The 24403-nt window shown below is 39.6% G+C and overlaps 1 protein-coding gene across 7 annotated transcripts in view; it reads left to right on the top strand.

Annotated features, from left to right (window-relative positions):
- Positions 1-24403, top strand: part of N4BP2 (NEDD4 binding protein 2) — a 69770-nt gene that overhangs the window by 21786 nt on the left and 23581 nt on the right. For 2 of the 7 annotated variants that reach the window (XM_054030036.1, XM_054030037.1), the window contains 7 exons: positions 2954-3308; positions 7479-8727; positions 10969-11093; positions 12268-12356; positions 16755-16831; positions 18047-18202; positions 21346-23729. In XM_054030036.1, the coding sequence (XP_053886011.1) occupies positions 3080-3308; positions 7479-8727; positions 10969-11093; positions 12268-12356; positions 16755-16831; positions 18047-18202; positions 21346-23729 (4309 nt within the window). In that variant the 5' untranslated portion in view covers positions 2954-3079. Of the gene's footprint in view, positions 1-2953; positions 3309-7478; positions 8728-10968; positions 11094-12267; positions 12357-16754; positions 16832-18046; positions 18203-21345; positions 23730-24403 lie in introns of those variants that run through there. The other 5 variants (XM_054030039.1, XM_054030040.1, XM_054030038.1 and 2 more) reach the window with 4 other exon arrangements.

A 24403-nucleotide genomic window follows, 5' to 3' on the forward strand; every position in this document is an offset into this window, starting at 1 on the left:
GGGCCGTCCTTACTCATACGCAAGCTATGCAGCTGCGTAGGGCACCAGGAAATTTTATCTGGACGTTTGGTCACCCTACCGTGCACTCACGGGGCGGCGGGAAGTGGAGCGTCCTGGCCCCAACCCGCTCTGCTCGGCCAGCTCCCAGCTGCACTGCCGGCCAGGGGAGCAGAGCAGAGTGGGCTGGGACCGGGTCACTCCACTTCCTGCCGCCCGGTGATTGCATGGCGGGCCCAACCCCACATTCACGGGGCGGCGGGAAGTGGAGTGACCCGGCCCCAACCTGCTCCGCGCCGCCGGCTCGTGCTGGGGGACAGTTTCCCCCTTACCCCTCAAGCCTGCTCCTGCCCCCCACAAACCTTGGGTGCAGGCCCCCCCATCCCTTCTGTGGAGGCCTGGGGCCAACACCCCCGCCCCCGTGGGGGGACTGTGTAGGGCACCACAATGTCTAGGGACAGCCCTGGCTGCACCCCACCACCAAGGCAGGGTTTTGCTTATCAGGCACAGCTAAACTCACAACGATTAGACATTAGAGATGCCACTTTTAAAGTATTTGTGAAGAACCTGTGAGAATTTGATGCTAAGCAGTTGTATGCGCTGCATAGACTTCTGAGTATCATTAATGAGTAATTCTGGATTTATTTTTAAAATATTTCCTCTAATGTTGGTGGGGGGTTTGTGGGTTGTATGTATATGATTGATATCATCAGCTTAGCTCATTTCAAAGCTTTCTTTCTTAAGTAGAAGTACAGTACATTTGCTTCCCGACTTACGGAAGTGTTCCGTTCCAGAATGCCTTGCGTAACTCGAATTTTGTGTAAGTCGGAAACGTATACCCGACAATTACGCTGTCCTCCCTCCCCCCAAATGAACCAGGGTGGACCGGCAGCCCCCATCAGCTCCCCGTTCCCCTAAGTTCTCTGTGCAGCAGCCGCCCAGCAGGCTATCAATTGCCGGGCAGTTCAGCTGCCCGTCCCCCCACTACCTTGTGCTGCTCCTGCCCTCTGCCTTGGAGTTGCTCCCGGGAGCCTCCTGCTTGCTGTGCAGGGGAGAGGAGAGAAGAGGGCTGCTAATGTCAGGGTGTCCCCTCCCCTCCACTTCTCCACAGAGCAGGGGGACACAACAGGGCTCAGGACAGAAGGAGCTTGCTTGCAGCAGCTGCTGTCTCAACTTGCTGATCTACTTAAAAAGGCAGTGTACTTAGAGTGGGGTCATGCTGTCTTCCCTCCCTCCATTCGTGCTGCCTTGTAGAGTGTGAGGCTACATTAACAACAATATGTTAACCCTTGAGGGCTCAGCCGAGTGCTAGTTCATCATTTAGCAGTAAGGCATTCCATGGGAAATATCCCACCTTCTGCCGCCCCCTGACTTCACCACCTCAACCAAGCGTCACAATCATCATTGCTGTGTACAGTATTAAATTGTTTAAAACTTGTACTGTGTATATATATGTGTGTGTGTGTGTGTGTGTGTGTATGTATATATATATATACATATATATATATATATAATGTATGTATATAAAGTATAGTCTTTTGTCTGGCAAAAAAAAATTCCCTGGAACCTAACCCCCCTACTAACACTTATTCTTATGGGGAAATTAGATTCGCTTAACATCGTTTTGCTTAAAGTCACATTTTTCAGGAACATAACTAGAACGTTAAGCGAGGAGTTACGGTAGTTTACTTTCAAATGTTTATTTTTCATTGGTGATACTGCATTCTGATTCAATGTTATAGCCAACATGGGAGATGTGAAATCATTTGAAATTATAGCTCCCATTTATTAAAAAAATATGCGTATTGGAAGACATGCTTAATAATACATAAGTGAACTTTCTTTCAAAAGCTGTGTGTGTTCTGGTTTGGACACCAGCTATAGGAGAACTGTAGGATACTTCTGTGGGCCACTGTTAGATCCTTCACAGAGTTGCCTTTTCCATCTACCTCAGGGTTTCTCAGGTCCATAACCTTGACATCTAGGGAAAAATATGTAAACCACACAGGTTTCCAATTTTATTAACTAAACTAAATAAATAAGCAAAAGTGTAAACAAGTCAGATTAGAATAAAGTGGGTTCATATAAAATTAATCTAATTATCAGGTTAACTAAACCATATCAAATAGAAAATTTAGTAACTACCTGTACATAGTTCTTTGTAAAGTTGTTAAACTGAGTTTATAGTGTTTTCTGCTGCTATCAGTTTGAACGCACAACAACAAAACTTTGAAGTTCTGCATTATAAAGAAAAAGCAGCTTCACCGTATACATATATTGGCTATAGATATAGATAACTAATTGCTTTCCATATTGGCTTGGTGTAATTAGTGTGACACAAAGTGTTAGTTCATTTTGCTACCTTAAAAAAAAAATTCTTTGACTTTCAAGGGCTTCTGCACATTTTCACTTCATGATGTATAAGCACCTGAAAGGCTTTTAACAAGACTTCTTTCTGCTTGTTTTTATCTTTAGAAATATCAGGAATGTTAAGTTTAGTCTTTCCTGATTTTGCTGGAAGACCTCTGGAAGATCTTGGGGATGTTTACTGTGATCTCTAACACCTTAATAGAGGGAGTGAGGGTGCTACATCTTTAACAAAGGGTACATTTCCCCAAAATGATGATTGGTTATGGAAATTAAATGTGTTAACAAAAAAGGGTTTAAAACTGATTAAATAGTCCTTCCCCTTTCACTTGCTTAACTTTCACTTTCTTGGATCTTGTAATACCTTTTCACTAGTTCTTCTGTCTAGATACGACGTGAATATCTAGTGTAAAAATTTTTAAAAATAAAAATAGAAGCTCTTCCTTCCCATCCCTCGAAAAAAAAGAAAAGCAACCCCTCCTCAAAAACATAAAATAAAAAGCTTTTCAAACCTTTAAATAGCTAAGAGTTAATGCAGTGGAAATTCAGTTGCCTATTTTTAAGCATTTCTCCATTCTCTTCTTTCTAGGACTGCTATTGGTAATGTGGCCATCGGAGAGATGAAAGGTATCTTGCTTTGTTTTCTCTGAACTTGACAAAATCAACATCACGTGGGCAAAATAAAACAGAAAAGAAACTTGTTCTGAATAACAGAATGCCAAAGAAAAGGAAAAATCTGGGTGTGAGTCCCTCCAGGAAAATCGTGGATTCGGAGAGAATGGCTGCTTCTGGTGAAGGACTGGTACCACCTCCAGCAGATGTGTCAGTGTCACGAGCAATTTACAGTGTCAATAAGGAAGAGCTCTTAAACAACATGTCAGAAATGTTTTCTGACCTGGATCCTAGTGTGGTTTATATGGTGCTGTCTGAATGTGATTTTAAAGGTAAATAAAACATTTGTTATGTTAACAGTTGGATTTCATAGGCAAATTCTGCTCTCAGATAGGCAATGCAGCTCTGATGGACTTCAGTGTTTTTAGAGGTCAGAATTTAACTTTTAATGAATACATGAGTGTGATGGGGGTGTTCATCACACATTAGCCCTGGAGGGGTTAATATAGGCAAGAGAGGCCAATTAACCATTGGCTGCACCCAAAAAGGAGCTAGGATGCAATGAGGCTTAACTGGGGATGAAGCTCACCTGGACAGAAGCAGGTGGGGCTTCTGTAAAGCCAGGAAGCTGGCAACAGATTGCAGTGAGGAAGCCTACAGTGATGCTCCCTGATACAAGGGAGCAGAGTAAGAGCCTGTACTAGGAGTGTGGGAAACAGTCCAGGGAAGGAGCAATAAGGGATGAGAGAACAGACCTGAACTGCTGGTTCAAGGGCCCTTGGATGGAACCAAGTGCAGAGGGCGGGCCCGGATTCCCCTACAAGCCACTGCGGGAGTGGCATAGTTGGTACAATGGCTATGAAGACTTCCTGAGACTGTGTGGAGATAGACTGGTGAGACCCTGGAAGGGAAGGACAATTGTGACTTGGCCGGAGGGCTAAGCAATGAAGGAGATGAACTGCAGCTCCTGACCAGAGAGAGAGGGGCCACAGAATGAGTGTCTGTGGCAATAGGCTGAGCAACTGCCGGATGGGGCATGGACGGTGGTGAGCTAATTCCCCAGATGAGCTACAAGGAGACTCCAGCGAGTAGCAAATACCCTGTTACAATGAGTCATAATACTTAGGAATTTTATAGCACTTCTCATTAGGGTGACCAGATAGCAAGTGTGAAAAATTAGGACAGGGTTTGGGGGTAATAGGTGCCTATATAAGACAATGCCTGGAATATTGGGTTTGTCCCTATAAAATTGGGACATCTGGTCCCCCACTTCCCATGTAGGATTCTCAGATTCATAACATTTTTATGATGATGGTAAGTAGAAATATGTTTTACTTAATGAAGTTAGGTGGCTTGCCGTAAGCCATTCAGCAAGACCATGATTGAGAAGAGAACCCTGCTTTCCTGACTGACATTTCTGAGCTTTAACCACTACACAAGACTGTCCCACATTCTGTATGGGTGTATGCTACATATCAATCTCTTGTGATTTTACTAACCTGAGTATATTGTACCTGTAGCTCTGTGTTTTGGGGTTTGTTTTTAAACTCCCATTTTGTGCCAGCATCACTGGTCATTTCCCTGGGGCTCAGTTCATGCAGGATGCATTTTATCTGTGTTTTGCACTGGAATCTTCAGCAGGCTTCCTTGGACTGTTTTCCTTCCCTCATATTCCTTTGGGGTTTCCACTATCTCAAATTCCTTAGCCTCCTTCACTCTTTCTGGTAGATCTCTTCTATTTTTGTGTGCTCACATATCTATTTCCATTATTATTCTAAATACAAGTTCACTGGCACTTGACACATAGGTAATGGGGGAGATGCAGAGTGCAAGTCCAGAAGGAGTTATTTTGGGGTGGGGATGTCAAATACAGAAGTATATTGGCTATATATAATGAATTACATACAAAGTGGGATTTTACCAGGCATATTGCCAAGAAAGGGAAAGAATGAAATGTCTGAAATATTTGAAAGCTAGTTATCCCTAAATAGTGCTACATTACTTACTACAGTAACTCCTCACTTAGTCGTCCCGGTTAACGTTGTTTCGTTGTTACATTGCTGATCAATTAGAGGAAATGCTCATTTAAAGTTGTGCAGTGCTCCCTTATAACGTTGTTTGGCAGCTGCCTGCTTTGTCCACTGCCTGCAGAAAGAGCAGCCCGTTGGAGCTAGCTGGTGAGGGCTTGGAACCAGGGTGGACCGGCAGCCCCCGCATCAGCTCCCTGCTCCCCTAAGTTCCCTGTGTGGCAGTCGTCCAGCAGGCTATCAATTGCTGGCAGTTCAGCTGTCCCTCCCACCACTGCCATGTGCTACTCCTGCCCTCTGCCTTGGAGCTGTTCCCAGGAGCCACCAGCTTTCGGTACGGGGGAGGGGAAGTGGAGGGCTAATGTCAGGGTGTCCCCCTCCCCCTGCTTCTGCACCTCGCTTATCTCATCTCCATAGAGCAGGACAGGGCTGAGGACGGAGGGAGTGTGCTGACAGCAGCTGCTGTCTCAACTTCCTGGCCTACTTAAAAAGGCAATCTACTTAGAGTGGTTCTGCGTACTTAAAGGGACAATGTGCATCTCTCTCTCACACACAGGGTGTGCGTGTCTCTCTCTGTCTGCCATACTCCCTTCACCTGTGCTGCCTTGTAGAGTATGAGGCTACATTAATAACAATGTGTTAACCCTTGAGGGTCAGCCGCGTTCTAGTTCATTATTTAACAGTAAGGCATTCCCTGGGAAATATCCCACCCTCTGACTCCACCACCTCAACCAAGCTTTACAATCATCATTGCTGTGTGCAGTATTAAATTGTTTGTTTAAAACTTATACTGTGTATACATATAATATAGTCTTTGGTGAAAAAAAAAACCCTGGAACCTAACCCGCCCCATTTACAGTCATTCTTATGGGGAAATTGGATTTGGTTAACATCGTTTCGCTTAGTCGCATTTTTCAGGAACATAACTACAACGTTAAGCGAGGAGTTACTGTATTGTTACCTAACCTAAATACTATTTTAAATGTTAATGCAGGCATTTACAAAGTGTATAATTTAACAGACTTTTCATGCCATTTAGCTATATGATTCTTACCCCTTTCTAAATTGAAGTTGGTATCTTTACCAATTAAAAATGTTCTTTAAATTTTTTTTTTTTTTTTAAAAAGTGTGGTAAAATAATAGATTTATCTTGAGGTTGACTGAGAATACATTGGGTTATTAATATACCCACTAAGGGAATTGTCATTTGCAATAATTTTGGTAGATATGTAAAGTGTAACAGTTGCATGTTTTATTCAAAAGAATCTATCCACAAAGATAATCCTTTAAAAATAAAAACCAGTAACACCCACCCACGCAGGCCACTTGTGTGACTTACTGAAGGAAGCATGCTTCATAAACAATATGTTAGCAAAAAAACTGGATTTTAGACCAATTATTGAAGTATTAAAGATTTCCCTTTGCTTGTCTTTAACTCTACTCTGTTTGTGCGTGTGTGAGTACGTGTGCATGTGTGGTTTTTTTTAAACACCTCCAGTGTTTTTCCTGTCCTTCATTATATACCTTATTGTGTTTCTCTATACACATTTTGGCTGGATGTGTTTTCAGATAGGCCTGGCCAAGTACTCTGAGGGAGCAAATAAGATGGAAGGGGGAGAGAAAAAGTCTGTTTCTCTTCTCAGTAGATTCATTCTGTCATCTTTGGCAAGAAGGGGTGGTTTTTGGCTATTATTTTGTTATCTTCCTCCTGTGAACAGATTCAAAAAGGGAAACTTATCACTATCACTTTTTAATGGATTGGTAGTTGGTGTAATAAACAAGGAGGAAAGGCTAGCCAGATTCTCGAAATTAAAGGGAAGATCTACTCAGCTGTGCTGAAAGAGCTGGACTTTAGAAAAAATCCTTTTTATTTTTTTAGTGTGCAATTTCTTTCTACGTAGCTCTCTCGAATAAACAGAAAAGTTCCAGCTTATTTGAGTCATCTTAAGACTCCCGCACCCCCTCACCCCCAATTTTTTTTGTCATTAGCTCTTTTAACTAGCCCTGATTATAATAAAAAAAGATTTCTGTGCCTATCTTTTTTTAATTTATATCTCTACAATTCTCCTTTTAGTGACTATTTCAATTTATTTAATCCTATTTCTCCTGTGTTGTATAGACTATAAACAAGTATTCCATTTAATCAGTCTGTGTAATCTTTTTCTTTGTACCCAGAGTTAAATTTAGCTTCACAGTTTATTTACTTTTGCATATTATGCTGTTGTATTGAAGTGTATGCAGATTCAGTTGGGTCTTGTCCTCAGTGAGCAACATTTGTTGTAAAGGTAGGAGGAAAGTATATTAGCAAATTAATTGGTAAATTTTCTGTTTACTGTCTCTGAAATTCAGGGTTTGATATAAATAATATTTCTTGATTTATAGATTGTAAAAAGTTATTTAAATTGGATTAAAATTAGGCTCTATTCCTTACCATGATCATTTTCTTTGATTTATTTTCTTTATCTTATTTAACAGTTGAAAATGCTATGGATTGTCTGCTAGAACTTTCCACAGCTGCTAAGGGAGTAGCATCTTCAAAAGTCTCAGGTTTTGATTCAATAGCATCATCTCTATCTCTTGTTAACCAGCAAAGCTCTGTTGCAAATGAAATAGTGGGCGAAAGCTGTGCAAAAGAAGATATTGTGAACTTTAAAGAAGAATCAGAAAAGATCCCATCACCTGATATTCAGCTGACTGAAGAGCTAGATTCCTTGATACAAACTGCTTTTGAGAAATACAATCAGAGAGACAAATTGTATGATTCCACAAATGACAATATCACAGGAAAGCAGCCTATGACATTGGACCAGAGTAATTCTAATGGCATTAATGAATTTCCTGAGAGTGAAAAATCCAGTTTAGGGTTTAATGTCCTGCTTTCTCTGCAGCAAGCAGAGACAGAGAATGAGAATTTAGAAAACTTTGCCTCTATGTTAATCTCAGAGGGTCACAAATCTTCTCAGCCAGCTGTAAGTAAATCTAGCATTCAAACAAAGGATAGTTCATCAGCTGACATGGACATTTTTACACAAGTATCAGTAAGCTCTAGTCTGCCAGAACTTGATACTGACAATGCTTCAGAAGTCATTAAACCAAAAAACTCGGAAGTGGCTTGTAGAAATCTTGATCAATCACAGAATATTGTTTCAGACCATGGAACTTTGAATTTCTTCCAGGGACCTGTAGAAGCTGGTACAACAGCTAGTGGAAATTCTAGCTCAAAATGCCTTGAACAACAGGAAGGTGTGTGCAGTGGCCAAAAAAGCATTTCTCTCCCTGAAGCGTTTGAATCTCTTGAAGGATCCAGTTTCAAATCGCCACAACTTGCAGATGTTCAGCAGGGATGGAATTTACATTTTTCTCCACCACCACAGCAATCTCCACAGCCTCCTTGGAATCCAATGGCTCCTGTGTTTTATCCATCAAGTGGAAGTCACAGCTTTGTAATTCCAGTAGCTATCAGTCCGGGACAATGGAGGCCTGTTTCAGACTACAGGACGCATGGCAAAGGAATGCCTTTTCCTCCTCCAGTGGTTTCACATGTCTGGGATAGCAACGCTTCTCCGAAGGTATGGGGAAATCAAGATGGAATCCAAAAAATGAACCTCTCTCAAGTACACCAACCACCTGTTTGTCCGGTGATGAGAAAAAAGACACATCTTGTAGGTCAAGTACTTGTTCTTCTCAGAGGGGTTCCAGGATCAGGAAAATCTTTTTTGGCAAGGTAGAACATTTATATTATGTGTTTATAAGAGAAATCACTTAACACAGTGGTCTCCAAACTGAGGTCTGCGGAGGAATGTTCGGTGGGAGCTTGGTGGGGCCCAGGCCAGCCCTTACAGGAGGTGGGGAGGGAGCGCCACCCAGGCCAGCTCTGCTCCCAGTTGCAGTCCCTGGCTCGCAGCCGTAACCGGGGCCCTGCACCCCAACTGTTGCCGTGCTCCCAGCTGAGGCCACAGCTGCAGCACTGGTCCTGCTCCTGACCAGTGGTGCGGACAAAAAAGTTTGGGGACTACTGACTTAACAGTATTATTGTAGGATTTATTAACAAGAGAAAGCAACAACAAAAAATAGTTTTCTGATGTTTGCAAATGGCCTAATTTAAGCCCCAATTCTTCATCCTGTCCAAGCTGCACTCAGACATAGTGGACATCGATAATTGCAGGGAGCTGAGCCACTTGCATCTCCCTGATCCTTGGCCAGCTGTTGCTGGTGGAGGTTAGAGCAATTGGGGGCCTACTCTAATGTCTGTCGCTGGTGCGAGCTCCATAATGGAGCTTATGTCAGTAGAAGGGGGAGGGATAGTTCAGTGGTTTGGCCTGCTAAACCCAGGTTTGTGAGTTCAATCCTTTACGGGGCCATTTAGGGATCTGGGGCAAAAATCTGTCTGGGGATTGGTCCTGCTTTGAGCAGGGGGTTGGACTAGATGACCTCCTGAGGTCCCTTCCAACCTTGATATTCTATGATTCTATGAAGATCAGGTTTAATAGAGCTCAGCTCCACCATGCTCCTCCTGTCCCTGGGCCAGTTCTGACATGCTCCCACCTCCACATGGCATCAGGGATGGGTTTAGCTGGGAATATGTCAGGTCTGACAGGTTTACAATTGCTGACATTCCCCTTGGCAGAATTCTCCGTAAATCTCTGGCCTGTTTATGTTCACTTTAAACCAAATAAGTAGTGCATAGTGAACTTGAGAATCCAGTCCTTTGTTTTCTGGGCAACTCCTAGAAAGCTTTTTAATAGTTAGACTTTTAATATACATATAGTAATCAATTTCAGACTTCTGTAGAAATGTCATACTGCCAGTTATGCAAATAAAACTTTGTGTGGGACTGTTGATGCAGAAGCATTTCATTATATACAGATATTTATTTTTCTATTATTATTAGGTATTTTTTTAAATTATATTTTTCCCCTTGCATTTTTTCTGTCAAGTTAGTCTTTAATTTCTTTTCTCTTACTCTATAGTATGAATTCTTGAAGTGTCTTCCCCACTCTTTAGATATGTTTTTACTCCAAACTATTTATCATTTTTTTTCAATTACTTTAACTGTCCCCTTCCATTAAAAATATTTGAGGGTCCTGTCATCCCCAGCACAATATTCTCCTGCACAGAATACTTGAAATATATGAGTTGCATGCTCATTCTTCCAGCAGGACATGGGGTTCCGCCCCTCCATTGCTGCCTAGAAGAAATAGGGGCATTCTGCTTCCAAAACCTGAGTTCCCAGGGTTTGCAGAGGTATAAGACGATCAACACAGAGGCTTTGTCCTTCTCTACCCCCTTCTATTCTTCCCTCCAAAACTTCCCCTCTGCTTCTCAGCAGAAGGAACTGGAGGAGCCACATAGCTAGGACATTTCCCAGCAGCTGCTTTCATAGGGACCAAATGCCTATAACCTCCCCATTACAGGGTGACAGTTGTATTGTCACCTACCCTCTTCTTGGGGCTGAACCTTCCCTCAGATGTATTTGTTCCCTGTGTCCCTGGGAATGAATCAAGATGTGTGTGCAGAAGTCAGTAAACCTGTCATTGAGATGCATCTACTACTGCTTTGGAGGGTGTCCACCAGTGGATAAACCACGTATAGCACTCTGCACATGGCACGAAGAAATTTTGAAGGCACCTAAAGCACTCTCCCTTTTTCACAGAAAGTGCTACAGGATCTTTGATATCCATTAAGAGAACACAAGACTTCAGTTTGAAAGGTCTTGTTCAAAAAATCTGTACACAGTAGACTCCATGAAACTTAATTTTTCTGCAGTGGAAGAAAGGAGGGTTGAGGCAACCTTGCTAGGAATGAAAACTACTTTTTAGAACCTGAGGCTTAGATCACTAAGCTATTCTCTGTTGTATATCTTATGTAAACCCAAAAGGAGTTAATATTTGGTTCACATATATTGTTGATAAAAGGGGACAAAAATTGGAAAAATGTATTGTTTTGTCTTTGTGATATTTCACAGGACTTTGCTTGAGGATAACCCAAGTGGAATCATTCTTAGTACTGATGATTACTTTTACAAAAACGGACAATATCAGTATGATGCAAATTGCTTAGGAGAAGCACATGAGTGGAACAGGAAACAAGGTAAGAACTACATAGGGGATTAGCTCAACTGCTTTGCGGATTGCTGAAAGCTATTATAAAAGCAGGCTTTCCTGTAATTGCACCACAGGATGAGCTTTAATCCCCTTTTAGAGGTATAAATTTTAAATAATATTGACAAAAATGGGATCCTAGACTCCAGAATGGCCTATCTAATGTGCTGTTTGCTAACAAATGTCCAATTCAGCACTGAAGGATTATTTTCTCCTGGAATTATATCAGGGTATATATGTTGCATTAGGTTCTACTTATCAAGTGGTAATCTGTGCTAGCTCTCAGGAGGATTCCTTCGAAGATTAAGATCAATAATCATTATTTGCACTCAGATGCTATCCATGACAGGGGATGTGTTACGCATATGGCACCTATCCAGATCTTTTCCCTGCCTTTGAACTAATGTTCCTTATAGAGCACTACATTATTGACAAAAATTAGGAAACAACCAAAAATAGAGGAAACCAGTAAACGGCGATTTTCACCAACAAAAGATTTTTTTTTCCTGTTTCTCCTCCTGAACTCTTCACTAAGCAATTATTTTCAAGCTTTTATGTGCTAAAATTTAAATATGACGACATTTTTGCAGGTATGTTCTATACCTATTCAAAAAATGGGTTTATAGGAAAAGTACACACTTAACAGCAACTCTGGTTGTGCAGGCTACTTTAATACTGCCTTCTGTTATTTTTTTAAAGCAACTGATAAACATTTTATTATTGTGTGTAAAAAAACTACACTTTTTTTTTAATTTTTCATATTTTATACAGTTTACAGAGTGGACTTATCTTAAGACTGTTATAAAGCCAAGAATTTTGTATGCAACAAAGAAGTCCACTTGAAGGTGATCATGTAGTTTTTAGTATAATTTACTGATTAGTCATATTGGTGTATTATACATCTGCATTTCCATTCCTTTATTATCATACATATATTTATTTCAATGTGTAATACAATGTAATTGTAGTTTTTATGTTTGGAGGGTGGTGAATTTAAATAAAAAATGTGCTTGGGTGGCAGAGAGATCAGACTCCAAAAATAGTTATTTTGGCAAGTGGTTAAACATGGTGTATTTTAAAAAAATAAAATTAACATTAGATGTAGATTTTTATTATCAAGAAATTAACCATATCTTGCTCTTTTATACTTGTTTGTCTTTCAGCCAAAGAAGCATTTGAAAAGAGAATCTCTCCTATAATAATAGACAACACAAACATACAGGCATGGGAGATGAAGCCTTACGTTGCTTTGGTTAGTATGATGATTTGAGCAGTGTGAAAAGAGATTGGTAACTAACCTGAGACTATTTTAAAATGTGGTTACAGGGCTCAGTCCAGCTTCTGGTTGAGTTCAACAAGAGTTGGATCAAGCCCACAATCAAAAAAATGTGTAAAAATGGTACCATATCATTAAATATTCTGACAAGTTTCAGAGTAACAGCCGTGTTAGTCTGTATCCACAAAAAGAAGAACAGGAGTACTTGTGGCACCTTATATGCATATATGCATCCGAAGAAGAGGGCTGTAGTCCACGAAAGCTTATGCTCTAATAAATTTGTTAGTCTCTAAGGTGCCACAAGTACTCCTGTTCTTCTTTTTATTAAATATTCTGCTTTGTGTAAGTCTGAGTGTTTTATCTGCTTATTTTACTGACAAATTCAAGTGTTTTGTACTGCAGAGCAAATACACATTTTGAAGAATAAGTTGGATTCTTTTCTTCCTTATGCATAATCAAATAACATTATTAGCTAGGTTTTTTTTGCTGCTCATATTAGCTGAGTACCAACAATGGGGTTGGTGGTGCTCTACAGAAAGGCCCTGCCTCATCCTAAATTTGACATCAGTGACACAAGCACCAAATGAAAGATGGCGGCCTAACTTTCTTTTATTTGCTGGACTACCGTTGATAAGTTTCACGTAAGAAGTGTGTCTTAAATACTGATTTGAAGATCAAATTGTCCTGTAGTGTTATATTTTATTTAGCTGAAATATTTGAAAATAAATATACTCTGCAACTGGAAATCCTACTAACGTGTTTAAGTAGCAATATTACAGAGTTTTATTAGGATATATGTGAGCCTACTTATAAAGCTTTTCATATCTTCTATAAGCAGTTATGAAATACTGTTAGCTCAGTTGAAGGCAGGCTAGATGAATCCATTTATATTGAGTATATGACTCATATTTAGTTAGTCAAAATAATGCTGCTGTAATGTTTGTTAGTGATACATTTTTCTTATTATATTGTCTTTTCTTCATCTTCTGGTCATTTAGCTCCCAATTCTGTGATGCCGTTGGTGCCAATAATGCCTATTGGAGTACATCCTCAGCTGGTATAAGTTGACGTAGCTCCATTGTGGAGCTTTGACAACATATGTCATCTGAGGATCTGTTCCATTGACTTCAGTGCGAGTTGAGGAATCTCGGCCCTTTGCAGCAATGGTATCTTAGGGCTTATCTGCACTTAAAATGCTGCAGCTGCATCAGTGTAGACACCACCTATACTGATGGGAGGGATACTCCCATTGGTGTGAGTAATCGACCTTCCTGAGAGGCGTAGCTAGATTCATGGAAGAATTCTTTTGTTGATCTAGCGCTGTTTACGCGGATCGGCTTAACTACTCTGGTTAGAGCTGTGGATTTTTCCTGAGCTGTGTAAGTATGCTGACCTAATTTGGTAGTGTAGACCAGGCCTTAGGAATGGCAGAAATTCACAGTACTCTTCTGGGTCCTTCTATATTTGGAGCCCAATTCTGAATGCTTAGGTCAATAATTTAAACCAGTATGCATTTTTAGGCTTTTAACAAAAAGTGGTCTGTTTTTTTTTTTTTTTTTTAATTTTTTAAATTTTTTTTTAAGGGTGCTATGCATGGGGAACACGCTGTGACGGGTTGGGTCACAGAAACTCCCTCAACACTGTCAGTAGATGTGCTGGGATACCACTGAGAACAAACCCCCCTGCCAGAAGAGGCTTCTCCCCACTCCTGTCTTTCTGTGTCTTTCTGAGTTAGACACTTCAGTCAGCTTCTTAGTTAGTAGGGACTTTCCCAGCACCCAGTATTCAGTCTTTCTGGGAGCCTAAACCCTGAATAAATCCGCTTCACTCTGTATAAAGCTTATACAGGGTAAACTCATAAATTGTCTGCCCTCTATAACACTGATAGATATGCACAACTGTTTGCTCCCCCAGGTATTAATTATTTACTCTGGGTTAATTAATAAGCAAAAGTGATTTTTATTAAGTATAAGGATAAAAAGTAGGATTTAAGTGGTTCCAAGTTATAACAGACAGAACAAAGTAAATCACCAAGCAAAATAAAACAAAACACACAAGTCTAAGCCTAATACAGTAGGAAACTGAATACAGGTAAATCTCACCCGCAGATATGTTCCAATGAGCTTCTTTCACAGACTAGACTCCTTCCTAGTCTGGGCCCAATCCTTTTCAGACCAACATTGTGGCTTATGGCCTGGGTCCAGCAATCACTCACACCCCCGTAGTTACAATCCTTTGTTCCAGTTTCTTTCAGGCAGTTTCTTTCAAGCATCTCTTTGGGGTGGAGAGGCCATCTCTTGAGCCACCTGAAGACCAAATGGAGAGGCTTCCAGGGCCTTTTATATTCTCTTGTGGGTGGAAACCCCTTTGTTCTGTGCAAAATCACACCAACAAGATGGAGTTTGTAGCCACCTGGGCAAGGCACATGTCCATGAATGTCCGATGCCATTGTTTACATGTTAGTTTGAACGTTCCCAGGAAAGCTCAGATGTGGATTGGCGTCTCCCAAAGTCCATTGTCAGTTAAGTGTTTCTTGATTGGGCACTTACTCAGAATACTCCTTTCTTAAGAAGATGACCAAATGCTTCACTGATGCTACTTAGAATCAAACACATTGAGGTACAAGTACATAGCCGATATTCATAACTTCAAATACAAAAATGATACACACATACAGACTGCATAATCATAACCAGCAAATTACAACCTTTATATAGACACCTTACTTGACCTCCTTTGTACAAGATTTGGTGCAACTATAGGACCTTGGTTGCAACAATGATCTATACGGTCACAGTTCATGTCAATAACGTGTCACATGCATTTTACTACTTAGATTTTAATTTTGTTTTTAAAGTAACTTAACTTACTGAACCATTTTACAGGATCCAGTACTAGAGCTGGTCAGGAATTTTCCAACTGAACATTTTCTAGGGAGGTTTCTCAAATCCAGGATAGATATTCTGATTAAAATTTCCTTATTTTCCATTGTTCCATTCATCACAATGTTTGTAAGATACTTTATATTTAAAAGGTACTTTCAAATCCTTATAAGGAAGCTCAGTTATGCTTGTTAAAAAGAATACCAAGGAGTGGAAATGGTCTCTTTGTGATATGTCATTGAAGCCTAGTTTCAAAAGTCATCCATGTCAGTTTGGTTTGCGAACAAACCAAACCAGACCCTCAAATTAGAACTAATTGTCAACTTTGTTGCCAGCTTCAGCCTAGAGACTGAGAGCTGAATTGGGATAAGGATTGATCTACTTTCTTATCCCTAGAGGTTTTCATCCTAGTCTGGGTTTAGGCACATCAGTGGGAAAGTGTTAGAACCTTCTGCTGCCATTTTATGTATTATAACTGGTTTTGTTGATAAATAGAGGACTTAACCAAGTAGTACTGTCGAGTTGGTACTTTTCAGCATAGTAAATTAACTTAAAAAATAAAAAATTGGTCTCCTCGGGATTTCTCTATACGTAAATGCCCTTGTAGATATAAAAGCACTTCTTTGCTCAAATGAGATGAACACAGGATTGAAGTGGTTAGTAAAAAATATTCTACCTTTGCTGCATAGAATCATAGAAATGTAGAGATGGAAGGGAACTCGAGAGGTCATCAAGTCCAGCCCTCAGCATGTGTGATGGACAGGTGAAAGGTGGGACTTGTTCAATATTTAGATTCTTTTTATGAATGGGGTCTAATTTTATACCTGGTCATAGCTACAATGTTAATTGTGGAAGGTTTTAAAAAGGTACTTTTGAGTGCTGTCAGTTCATGGCTATCTTCTTGGTAGTGTTGCCTACTGCATGAAAGTACAAGGAAAATACTTCAAGTTCTGTTTCCAGGAAAGTGCTTTGGTATATCTCCAGGACAATAGGAATGGTCCTGAAGATAGGAATGGGGGACAGTCACCTCCCAAGTGATTTATCTTGGCTAGATTTAAAGCAGATTTGTTTTTGCCTTGAGAAAATACCATAGTATACTAGAAAGAGAGAGAGCTCCAGGTCTGCAGCTAACTGAAATAAGAAAAAGTTGAAAAAAGGGAAAGAAATGGTTCTTAAAATAGTGAGATTTTTCAGAATGTTGCTTGGACAAAACTGAATTAGCTCTGTCATGTAGAGACTGTGGTTGAGATGTGAGATACATTTCATTAATTTTAAAGGAAGATATTGTATCTAAGCAACCTAGACTGCTTTGAAAAATCCCTATTTGTGTAACCATAAATGAAGCCTGGAACATAGTTAGTGTATTTTTGGAATGTTTAACTTGTTTTGTAAAATGGGAACCTGATATGTGTCTGTTTTGTACATTGTGTGCTCTTTCATGGAAATATGACATTACTGATGTATTTTGTATTCTATTTGTATTTTTATTCAGTCTCAGCAGTACAAATACAAAGTAATGTTCCGAGAGCCTGATACTTGGTGGAAGTTTAAACCAAAAGAGCTTGAAAGGTAAAAGCACTGTAGAAGACATTGAAGTAAGCTGCTTCAGCTTTCATTTATCCTCTTTAAAATAACATTTTTTTTTACCTTTACAATGGCCATTAAGGCTCCAAAACATCAGTAAGCCCCCTGTTAACAATTGAACAAACACCTGATTAACTTTTTATTTTAACTGTTCTGCTTAGAACTTTATGATGTCCTTTTATTGTTTTGTTTTGTTTGTTTTGGTATCCAGTTTCAAAAGAAATTAGCTAGCAGCCAGAAAGGCACCTTTGTCATTTATATGACACTTTAAATCTTCAGAAAGCTATGCAAATGTATATTCATCCCTAAAATATCCCTTGGAAATCCAGGCACAATGATAGATCCAATAGGACCCCTGGAAAGCATCCAGGGTTTATTTTGTCGTATTGGGTTTGTCCTTGCATTGAGGTGATCTATTCCACTGTTAGCCTTCCTGATTCCAAGTGTCTCTCCTACCTTATGCACTAGAGTAGCAGTCATGTCTTGATGTGAGCAGAACAAGCTCCTGGGGACAAGCTCTGCTGAACCACCAGTGGAAGCTTGGTTACACCTTTGCCTAGGTATTACCATCTGGGTTGAACACATAGCTGATGCAGTTCTCAGATGGTGGGTGCTTATTGGGATCCTTCTAGAGCAGCTGTGAGTTGCTTTTCTTTCATGGAGTGGTGTGTGCCACCATTTCTTGCTGCTAGGGGTTACTTGGGGTTTTCTCCCCTCCTCTCAACACCAGTTCCCCTCTGCTTGCCTCGCTGGCTAGGATTTACATACCCTAGGTCAGGCCACTGCCAAGCAAATTGCTTTCTGAGATGTAACAAAGTCAGTGTAAATCCTACTCAGAGGGATAAGCTATACTGACAAATGGCTAAAAGCAGGGAGATCAGAGTAGGCAAATATGTTTTCTTCCCACTCTGAGAAGTTCTCAACTGAGCATAGCCCACAGGAGGAGGACTCCTGTAGGCAAAATCTTCTTTATGCAGTTTGGCTCCTTGACTCCTAACAGAACGTGAAACACCAAGCATCTGGTTTTTACAACATTCCAGAAAGCAGTTTAAGAAAAAAATATTTTAGCCTAATTCTTAGGTTTAATATTAAGCAAAACTAGAAATATAACAGCATAAAGATAAATGATTCCATCTTTCAGTCTGTTTTGTTTGATTATTAAAATCTGGAATGTTACTTTTTTCATCTTTTCATCTGTAGGCGAAACATTCATGGTGTATCTAAAGAAAAGATCAAAAGAATGTTGGATCGATATGAACGTTGCCTTACTGTTAACTCAATCTTGAATTCTGCTGTCCCAGACAAATCAGAAAATGCTGATTGGAATGAAGATCCTTGTCAGGGGGAAGGTTATGGGTAAGACTTACTTGCTCTATATTCCTAAATAAAAAACTTTGTTACACAATTCCAATCTTAACTTTTTTTTTGTTTTAAACAGTGGAGGCTGGCTAACTCCTCCTAACCCAGAACTGTTAAAAAAAAAAAAAAAAATCCCCCAAAAGTTGAACAAAAATTCAGCATTTCTTATTTTTACAAGGTTAAGAATTTTAGAAGTGAACAGTTAAGGGAATCAGCCATTTCTCCATTTCTATATGATACACTATTAGTCCACTAGATTATTGCTGTCCACCAACCTTAACTTTTTCCTCTTGTTTTCTTCTGTACTGGAAATATGCTACTGGGAGTACAGTATAGATTTTTATGTACTAGCTATTAAATGTGTAATAAAGTTTTTAAAAGGAGTATAGTCCTACATATATGTAAACACCCTAGGTCTGCATTTTGTACTTATAGAGTGGGGTGTTGGTGGAGTTGATTATTTTTATGACTAGGATTGGAGTGATTGATCTATTTGGTATTATGGAATATATTTATTATAAGGAGGCTTATGTGAGTATATGTAGACTGAGAGTATATTTCCAACCATATTTTGTAAGCAACTAGCATCTGTGATCTTCTGTAGTGGATAATTTAGAATGTGTTTATAGTATCTTGGAAATGGATCCCTTAAATAGAATAATAGAACTGTAGTGTTGGAAGGGTCTTTGACAGGTCATCTACTCCCGCCCACTGTGCTCAGATAGCATAAAGTAAACATAGACCAACCCTGACAGGTGTTTGTCCAACCTCTTCTTAAAAACCTCCAATGATGAGAAATCCACAACCTCCCTTGGAAGCCTATTCCAGATCTTAACTACCCTTCTAGTTAGAAAGTTTTCCCTAATATTTAACCTGAATCTGCCTTGCTGCAGATTAAGCCTATTACTTCTTGTCCTACCTTCAGTGGACATAGAGAACAATGATCAATTGTTCTCTTTTGTAACAGACCGTAACACATTGGAAGACTGTTATCAGGTCACCCTCAGTCATCTTTTGTCAAGACTAAATATGCCCAGTTTTTTTTTAACCTTTCCTCATCGGTCAGGTTTTCTAAACTTTATCGTTTTTGTTGTTGTCTTCTAGACTCTCTCTAATTTGTCCACATCTTTCCTTAAAGCGTGGTGCCCAGAACTGGACATAGTATTCAGCTGAGGCCTCCTGAGTGCCGAATAGAACAGGACAGTTACCTCCTGTGTCTTACATATGAAACTCCTGTTAATACACCCCAAAATATTAGCCTTTTTTGAAACTGCATTACATCATTGACTAGTATTCAGTTTATGATTCTCTATAACCCCCAGATCCTTTTCAGCAGTACTACTATCTAGGCAGTTATTCTCCAATTTATAATTTTGTATTTGATTTTTCCTCCTTAAGTGTACTACTTCATACTTATCTTTATTGAATTTCATCGTGTTGATTCAGAACAATTCTTAATTTGTCAAGGTCATTTTGAATCGTAGTTCTGTCCTCCAAAGTACTTGCATCCCCTCCCAGCTTGGTATCATCAGCTAATTTTATAAGCATATTCTCCACTCTGTCATCCAAATCATTAATGAAAATGTGGAATAGTACTGGACCCAGGACTGACCTCTGCAGGATCCCACTACGTATGTCCATTTTAACAACGAACCATTGGTATCTACTCTCTGAGTATAGGCTTTCACCCAATTATGCACACACCTTATAGTAATTCCATCTAGACTGCGTTTCTCTAGTTTGCTTATGAGAAAGGATCCTAGAAATCCATTTGCCATGGAAAAATGCAGAATTTGCATTTTTATACAGAATCTTTATTTTTTCACAAAATGTAAAAACTAAAAACGTATACTATAGAACTCTGTTTATCCGAGCCTCCATTATCTGTCTCTCCATATTAACTATACCAGGATTGACAGCCCGAACTCCAGACTGCGAAAGCCCTGTCTGTCAGCCCTGCCGCTCTCCGGATTATCTGAATTTTTTATTATCCAATCTAGCCACAGTCCCAATTTGAATGGATAAATGGGGTTCCACTGTATATTAATAAAACATTGTGTTCAACTGATACCTATATACAGTATATTGTGGCTAGGGAAACTAATGTTCAGCATTTCATTTTAATCACAGAAAAACTTGGATTTTTATGTTTTCTTTTATCAGAGAATTTTGTTGTATTTATCACAGAAAACAGATCCCTGCTTATGAGAATGTCATGAGGGACTGTGTCAAAAGCCTTACTAAAATAAGATACATCATGTCTACTGCCTCCTCCTATTCACTAGGCCAATAACCCTGTCAAAGAAGGAAATTAGGTAGCGTTTGGCATGATTTGTTTTTGACAAATCAATGCTGACTATTTCTTATAACCCTATTATCCTCTGGGTGCTTACCAAATTGATTGTTGAATAATTTGTTTCAGTGTCTTTCCGGGTGTTGAAGTTAGGCTGACTGGTCTACAATTAAGGCTGCGAGTCTGTCACGGAAGTCCATGGATTCCGTGAGTTTCTGGGACCTCCATGACTTCTGCAGCAGCCGATGCGGCTGGCTCCAGGGCTGCCTGGGCCAGCCGCACCGGCCACTGCTGGGACAGTCTCAGGCCACTGCACTCCACTTGCCCTGCAGAAGCAGCAGTGGGGGTCCCGGGCCCCACAGCACCGGCGGGGGTCCCGGGCCGCGTGCCTCCACCCAGCCACCCCTTCCCAGCTGCCTGCCGCTGTCCTCCTGTTGGAAATTGCAGGTTGGGGTAGAGGGAGATAGACTAATGTAAAGAGAAAAATGTAATCCCTATTTGGAATCAAGGAGGGGCCCTTATCAAGTAAATATCTGTGCTGTTTTGTTTTGTTTTATTAGAGGGGAGTGTTCAGGTTTGAGCTAGTTCTTTTTTAAACTGTTTTCCTCTCCCCAGATTTCATGGATTGGTAGTGTGTGAACATTTTATGTATGTCTCAGTTCAATGATTGTATAGTATCCTAAACTAAAATATGGGACCCTGGTTTAAAGAGCTTATGAGCTTTAATTTAAATTTATTTAGTAGCCAAGCCAGAATAGAAGTTTGTGGGGAAGTGGGGTTGGCTTGTTAGGTTTTTTTTCTTTTAAGTTTTCTTTAAACGTCTTCTGTTTAATTGTTTGTCTTACAGGCAAAAAGAGGTACATGCATATGTGAAAGAAGAGACACTTTTTGCTTCAGCTTCAAAGCCTCCTGAATTAGCTGAAGAGGAGAAACATGCATCTTCTACATCTTCAGCAGTAGAAAATAACTTAGCAGATAGATATTTTCGAAAAGAAGAGGAGGAAATTGAAAATAATTTAAGAGAACATGTTTCTGAGAATAGCATTATTCAAGGTAGTGTGGATATCAGTTTATCAGATTATGAAGAAAAAGAAGTGCCTTTGGGGAAAAAAGCTGTAAAGAGAGAAGAAATACATAGAATTACTGAAACAGAAACTAGTAAAACTAATGAGGTGAAATCTGAAGAAACCACACACTTGCATATCTGTTCTTGTGAACATATTCAAGAACATAGTGACAAGATTCTGGAAGTTCAAACTGAAAAGGATCAGTACAATGAAATTGCAGTAGAACCAGTAGTAACACATGAAAGGAACATTATGAAACAAAATGGTTCATCTTTGGATGTATCAGTGAGGCCAGAATTATTAAACTTTCTGGGTGACTGGCCTGTAGAACAATCAATCAGGCAGAGAACCAAAAGGACTAGAAGAATAGAAAAATTTTCTATGAAGAGTGATAAAGAGGATAAAGCAACCAGCCAGCATCTTCTTGATTCACACAAGGCACAAGTGGACCTGGCAGATATTCAGCAGGAAGTACTACATGGTGAAAAAAGACAGAGGGAGGAAAATTTAGTCTCTGACTCTTTCTGTGTTCTTGGTGCAGATAAAATTACCCCAGAATTGCAAATGATGGGAGACTGGCCTGCTATGAGCTCTTTGCAGCAGAGGCAACATAGATCAAGGAGAATATCAAAGAGAAGTCTAAGTGAATCTGATGAAGCTGGAAATAATAAATGTGATATACACAAAAATGTTCTTGACACAGTGGATGTGCTTCATGGAACATCTGTGAGCAGTGAAGAGCTACAGGACACAGAGACATCAAATTTTCAAGAACCTGAAAGAATAGCTAGTGACAATATAAGTGAGAAAAAGCCCCAACAAAATAAAAGAACACGGAAGCATCATAAATTAGCCCTCACGTTTACCAACAGCAGTGTGGCCCTCTCCAAACCAGAACAGTTGTCAACGCTTAATTTGCTGGAAGAGAAATCTGAAAAACGCATCTGTAAACAACCAAGCAGGTATTCACAGACTGAGCCACAGGATTTCGCGCTCTTATGGAGATTAGAAAAGAAAATTATTATTTCTGAGAATATTATTTCCGAGAATACCAAAGTATTACATGGCAGATTAGAAGCATTCAGACCAAAAGACACGGATGCTGCTTCAAGTTCTCAAGAAAAAATACCCTATAGAGTTATGTATGATAAAAGCACATATGTGGAAGAAAGTGAACTTATCAGTATTGATGAATCTGAAAATCTGAATGTTCTTTGTAAGTTGTTTGGGTCCTTTTCATTTGATGCACTGAAAGACTTATATGAAAGATGTAACAAGGACATTGTCTGGGCCACAAGCCTGCTATTGGATTCTGATGAAAAGTGTAAAGGCGAAGACATTGAATGCTTGCAGGAGGCAGGAACTGTGCCAGCTACCACAGACCTTGAATTCAAGGAAAATACAAACTATGGAGAGAATCTTAAAAATTCTGAACAAACCAGCCAAATAATTGGGACTGATGGTATCACTCAACTTTCAGAAAACAATTTATCAGTGTGTTATGCAGAGAGTGAAACTGCAGACATACTTGAGACAGATGCTAAAATATCTGACTCACTAACAAGACTTCCACTGAGTGCTTCAGTAAAACTCAAAAATACCAAGGACATTGTTCCCAGAACTCAGGCAGAAGATTCAGGAACAGATATCATCGAGCAGTCTGTTTCAGATACACAGAAAATAAACTTAAAGGCGATGAGCCTTGTTAATGAAACAGAAGAAAAATCAGTGGTGTCACAGCTTGATGTGGGCTTATGTCTACCTGTGACTTTACCTAACGTGTTCAGCACTGCTCCAACCATTTTGAAACCCAAATTAAATAAGGAGGTAGACAATAAACTTTCAGAAACATATCTAGAGAGTTCCAAAGTAAATAATATGATTCTTCTGTTATTGCAAATGGATCAAGCACCTTTGAAGAACTGTGCAAGTGATGAAGAAGAACTGGAAACCTATAAAGAAACTCAGGGGAATGATATGATATCAATTGGAGGTGATAGGGAAGAAAGCAAACCTTCTAATATGGATGAAGATAGAACCAAGATATTGAACCCTACTTCATTATCCTCGGGATCCATGAATATAAATTGCCTAGAATTGGCATTACCTCCTGAACTAGCCCTTCAACTGAAAGAAATATTTGGGCCAGTTGGCATTGACTCAGGTAAGGGCATGAAAAATAATTAATACAAATATATATGTAATGTAGTTCTTTTTTTTTAAAGCCATTTTAATTTATTTATTATGCTTACTTTGAATTCCTCATGATATTGTGGTGCTATTCAAAGGTTCTTGTTAATTTAAAAACTGAACTGAACCAGAATGTTACATAAAATATAGCAGCAAGGATAGCTATCTTTTCTTTTCAATTTTTTGTCTCTGCCCACATATACATTTGAAGAGTATTGCAAGAAAATATTTCCACTTGTCTGGCTTGGAGCAGAACCTACTTTCTGTCTCCCAAAGGTGGAGAGGTTGATAATGATGAGGAAAAATTTTGATTGGTTGGGAGAAGGAAGAGAGAGAGAGAACCTTTGATGGGACAAATAAATGGGGAAGGGAGATGCCAAATCAGAAATGAAAGAAAGTTTGAGAGAGAGTGAGAGAATAATATGAAACATTTTTTAAAATGAAAAATTAGTCTGAGAGAAAACTCATTGAAAATCACCTGAAGACACATCAAGATATAGAATTAAAAGGAGAGAGAGATCAAGAGAAAATGGAAAGAAAAAACAAAATAATCATCAAACACACAAAGTCCACTGGGGACTGTTGTGCCAGCCAGGCATTGTTTAGTGAAGTTCCCAGATCTGGCTCAGTCCTGCAAATCACAAATCT

This window comes from Malaclemys terrapin, chromosome 5 (genome assembly GCF_027887155.1).
Source record: "Malaclemys terrapin pileata isolate rMalTer1 chromosome 5, rMalTer1.hap1, whole genome shotgun sequence".
NCBI classification, from domain to species: domain Eukaryota; kingdom Metazoa; phylum Chordata; order Testudines; family Emydidae; genus Malaclemys; species Malaclemys terrapin.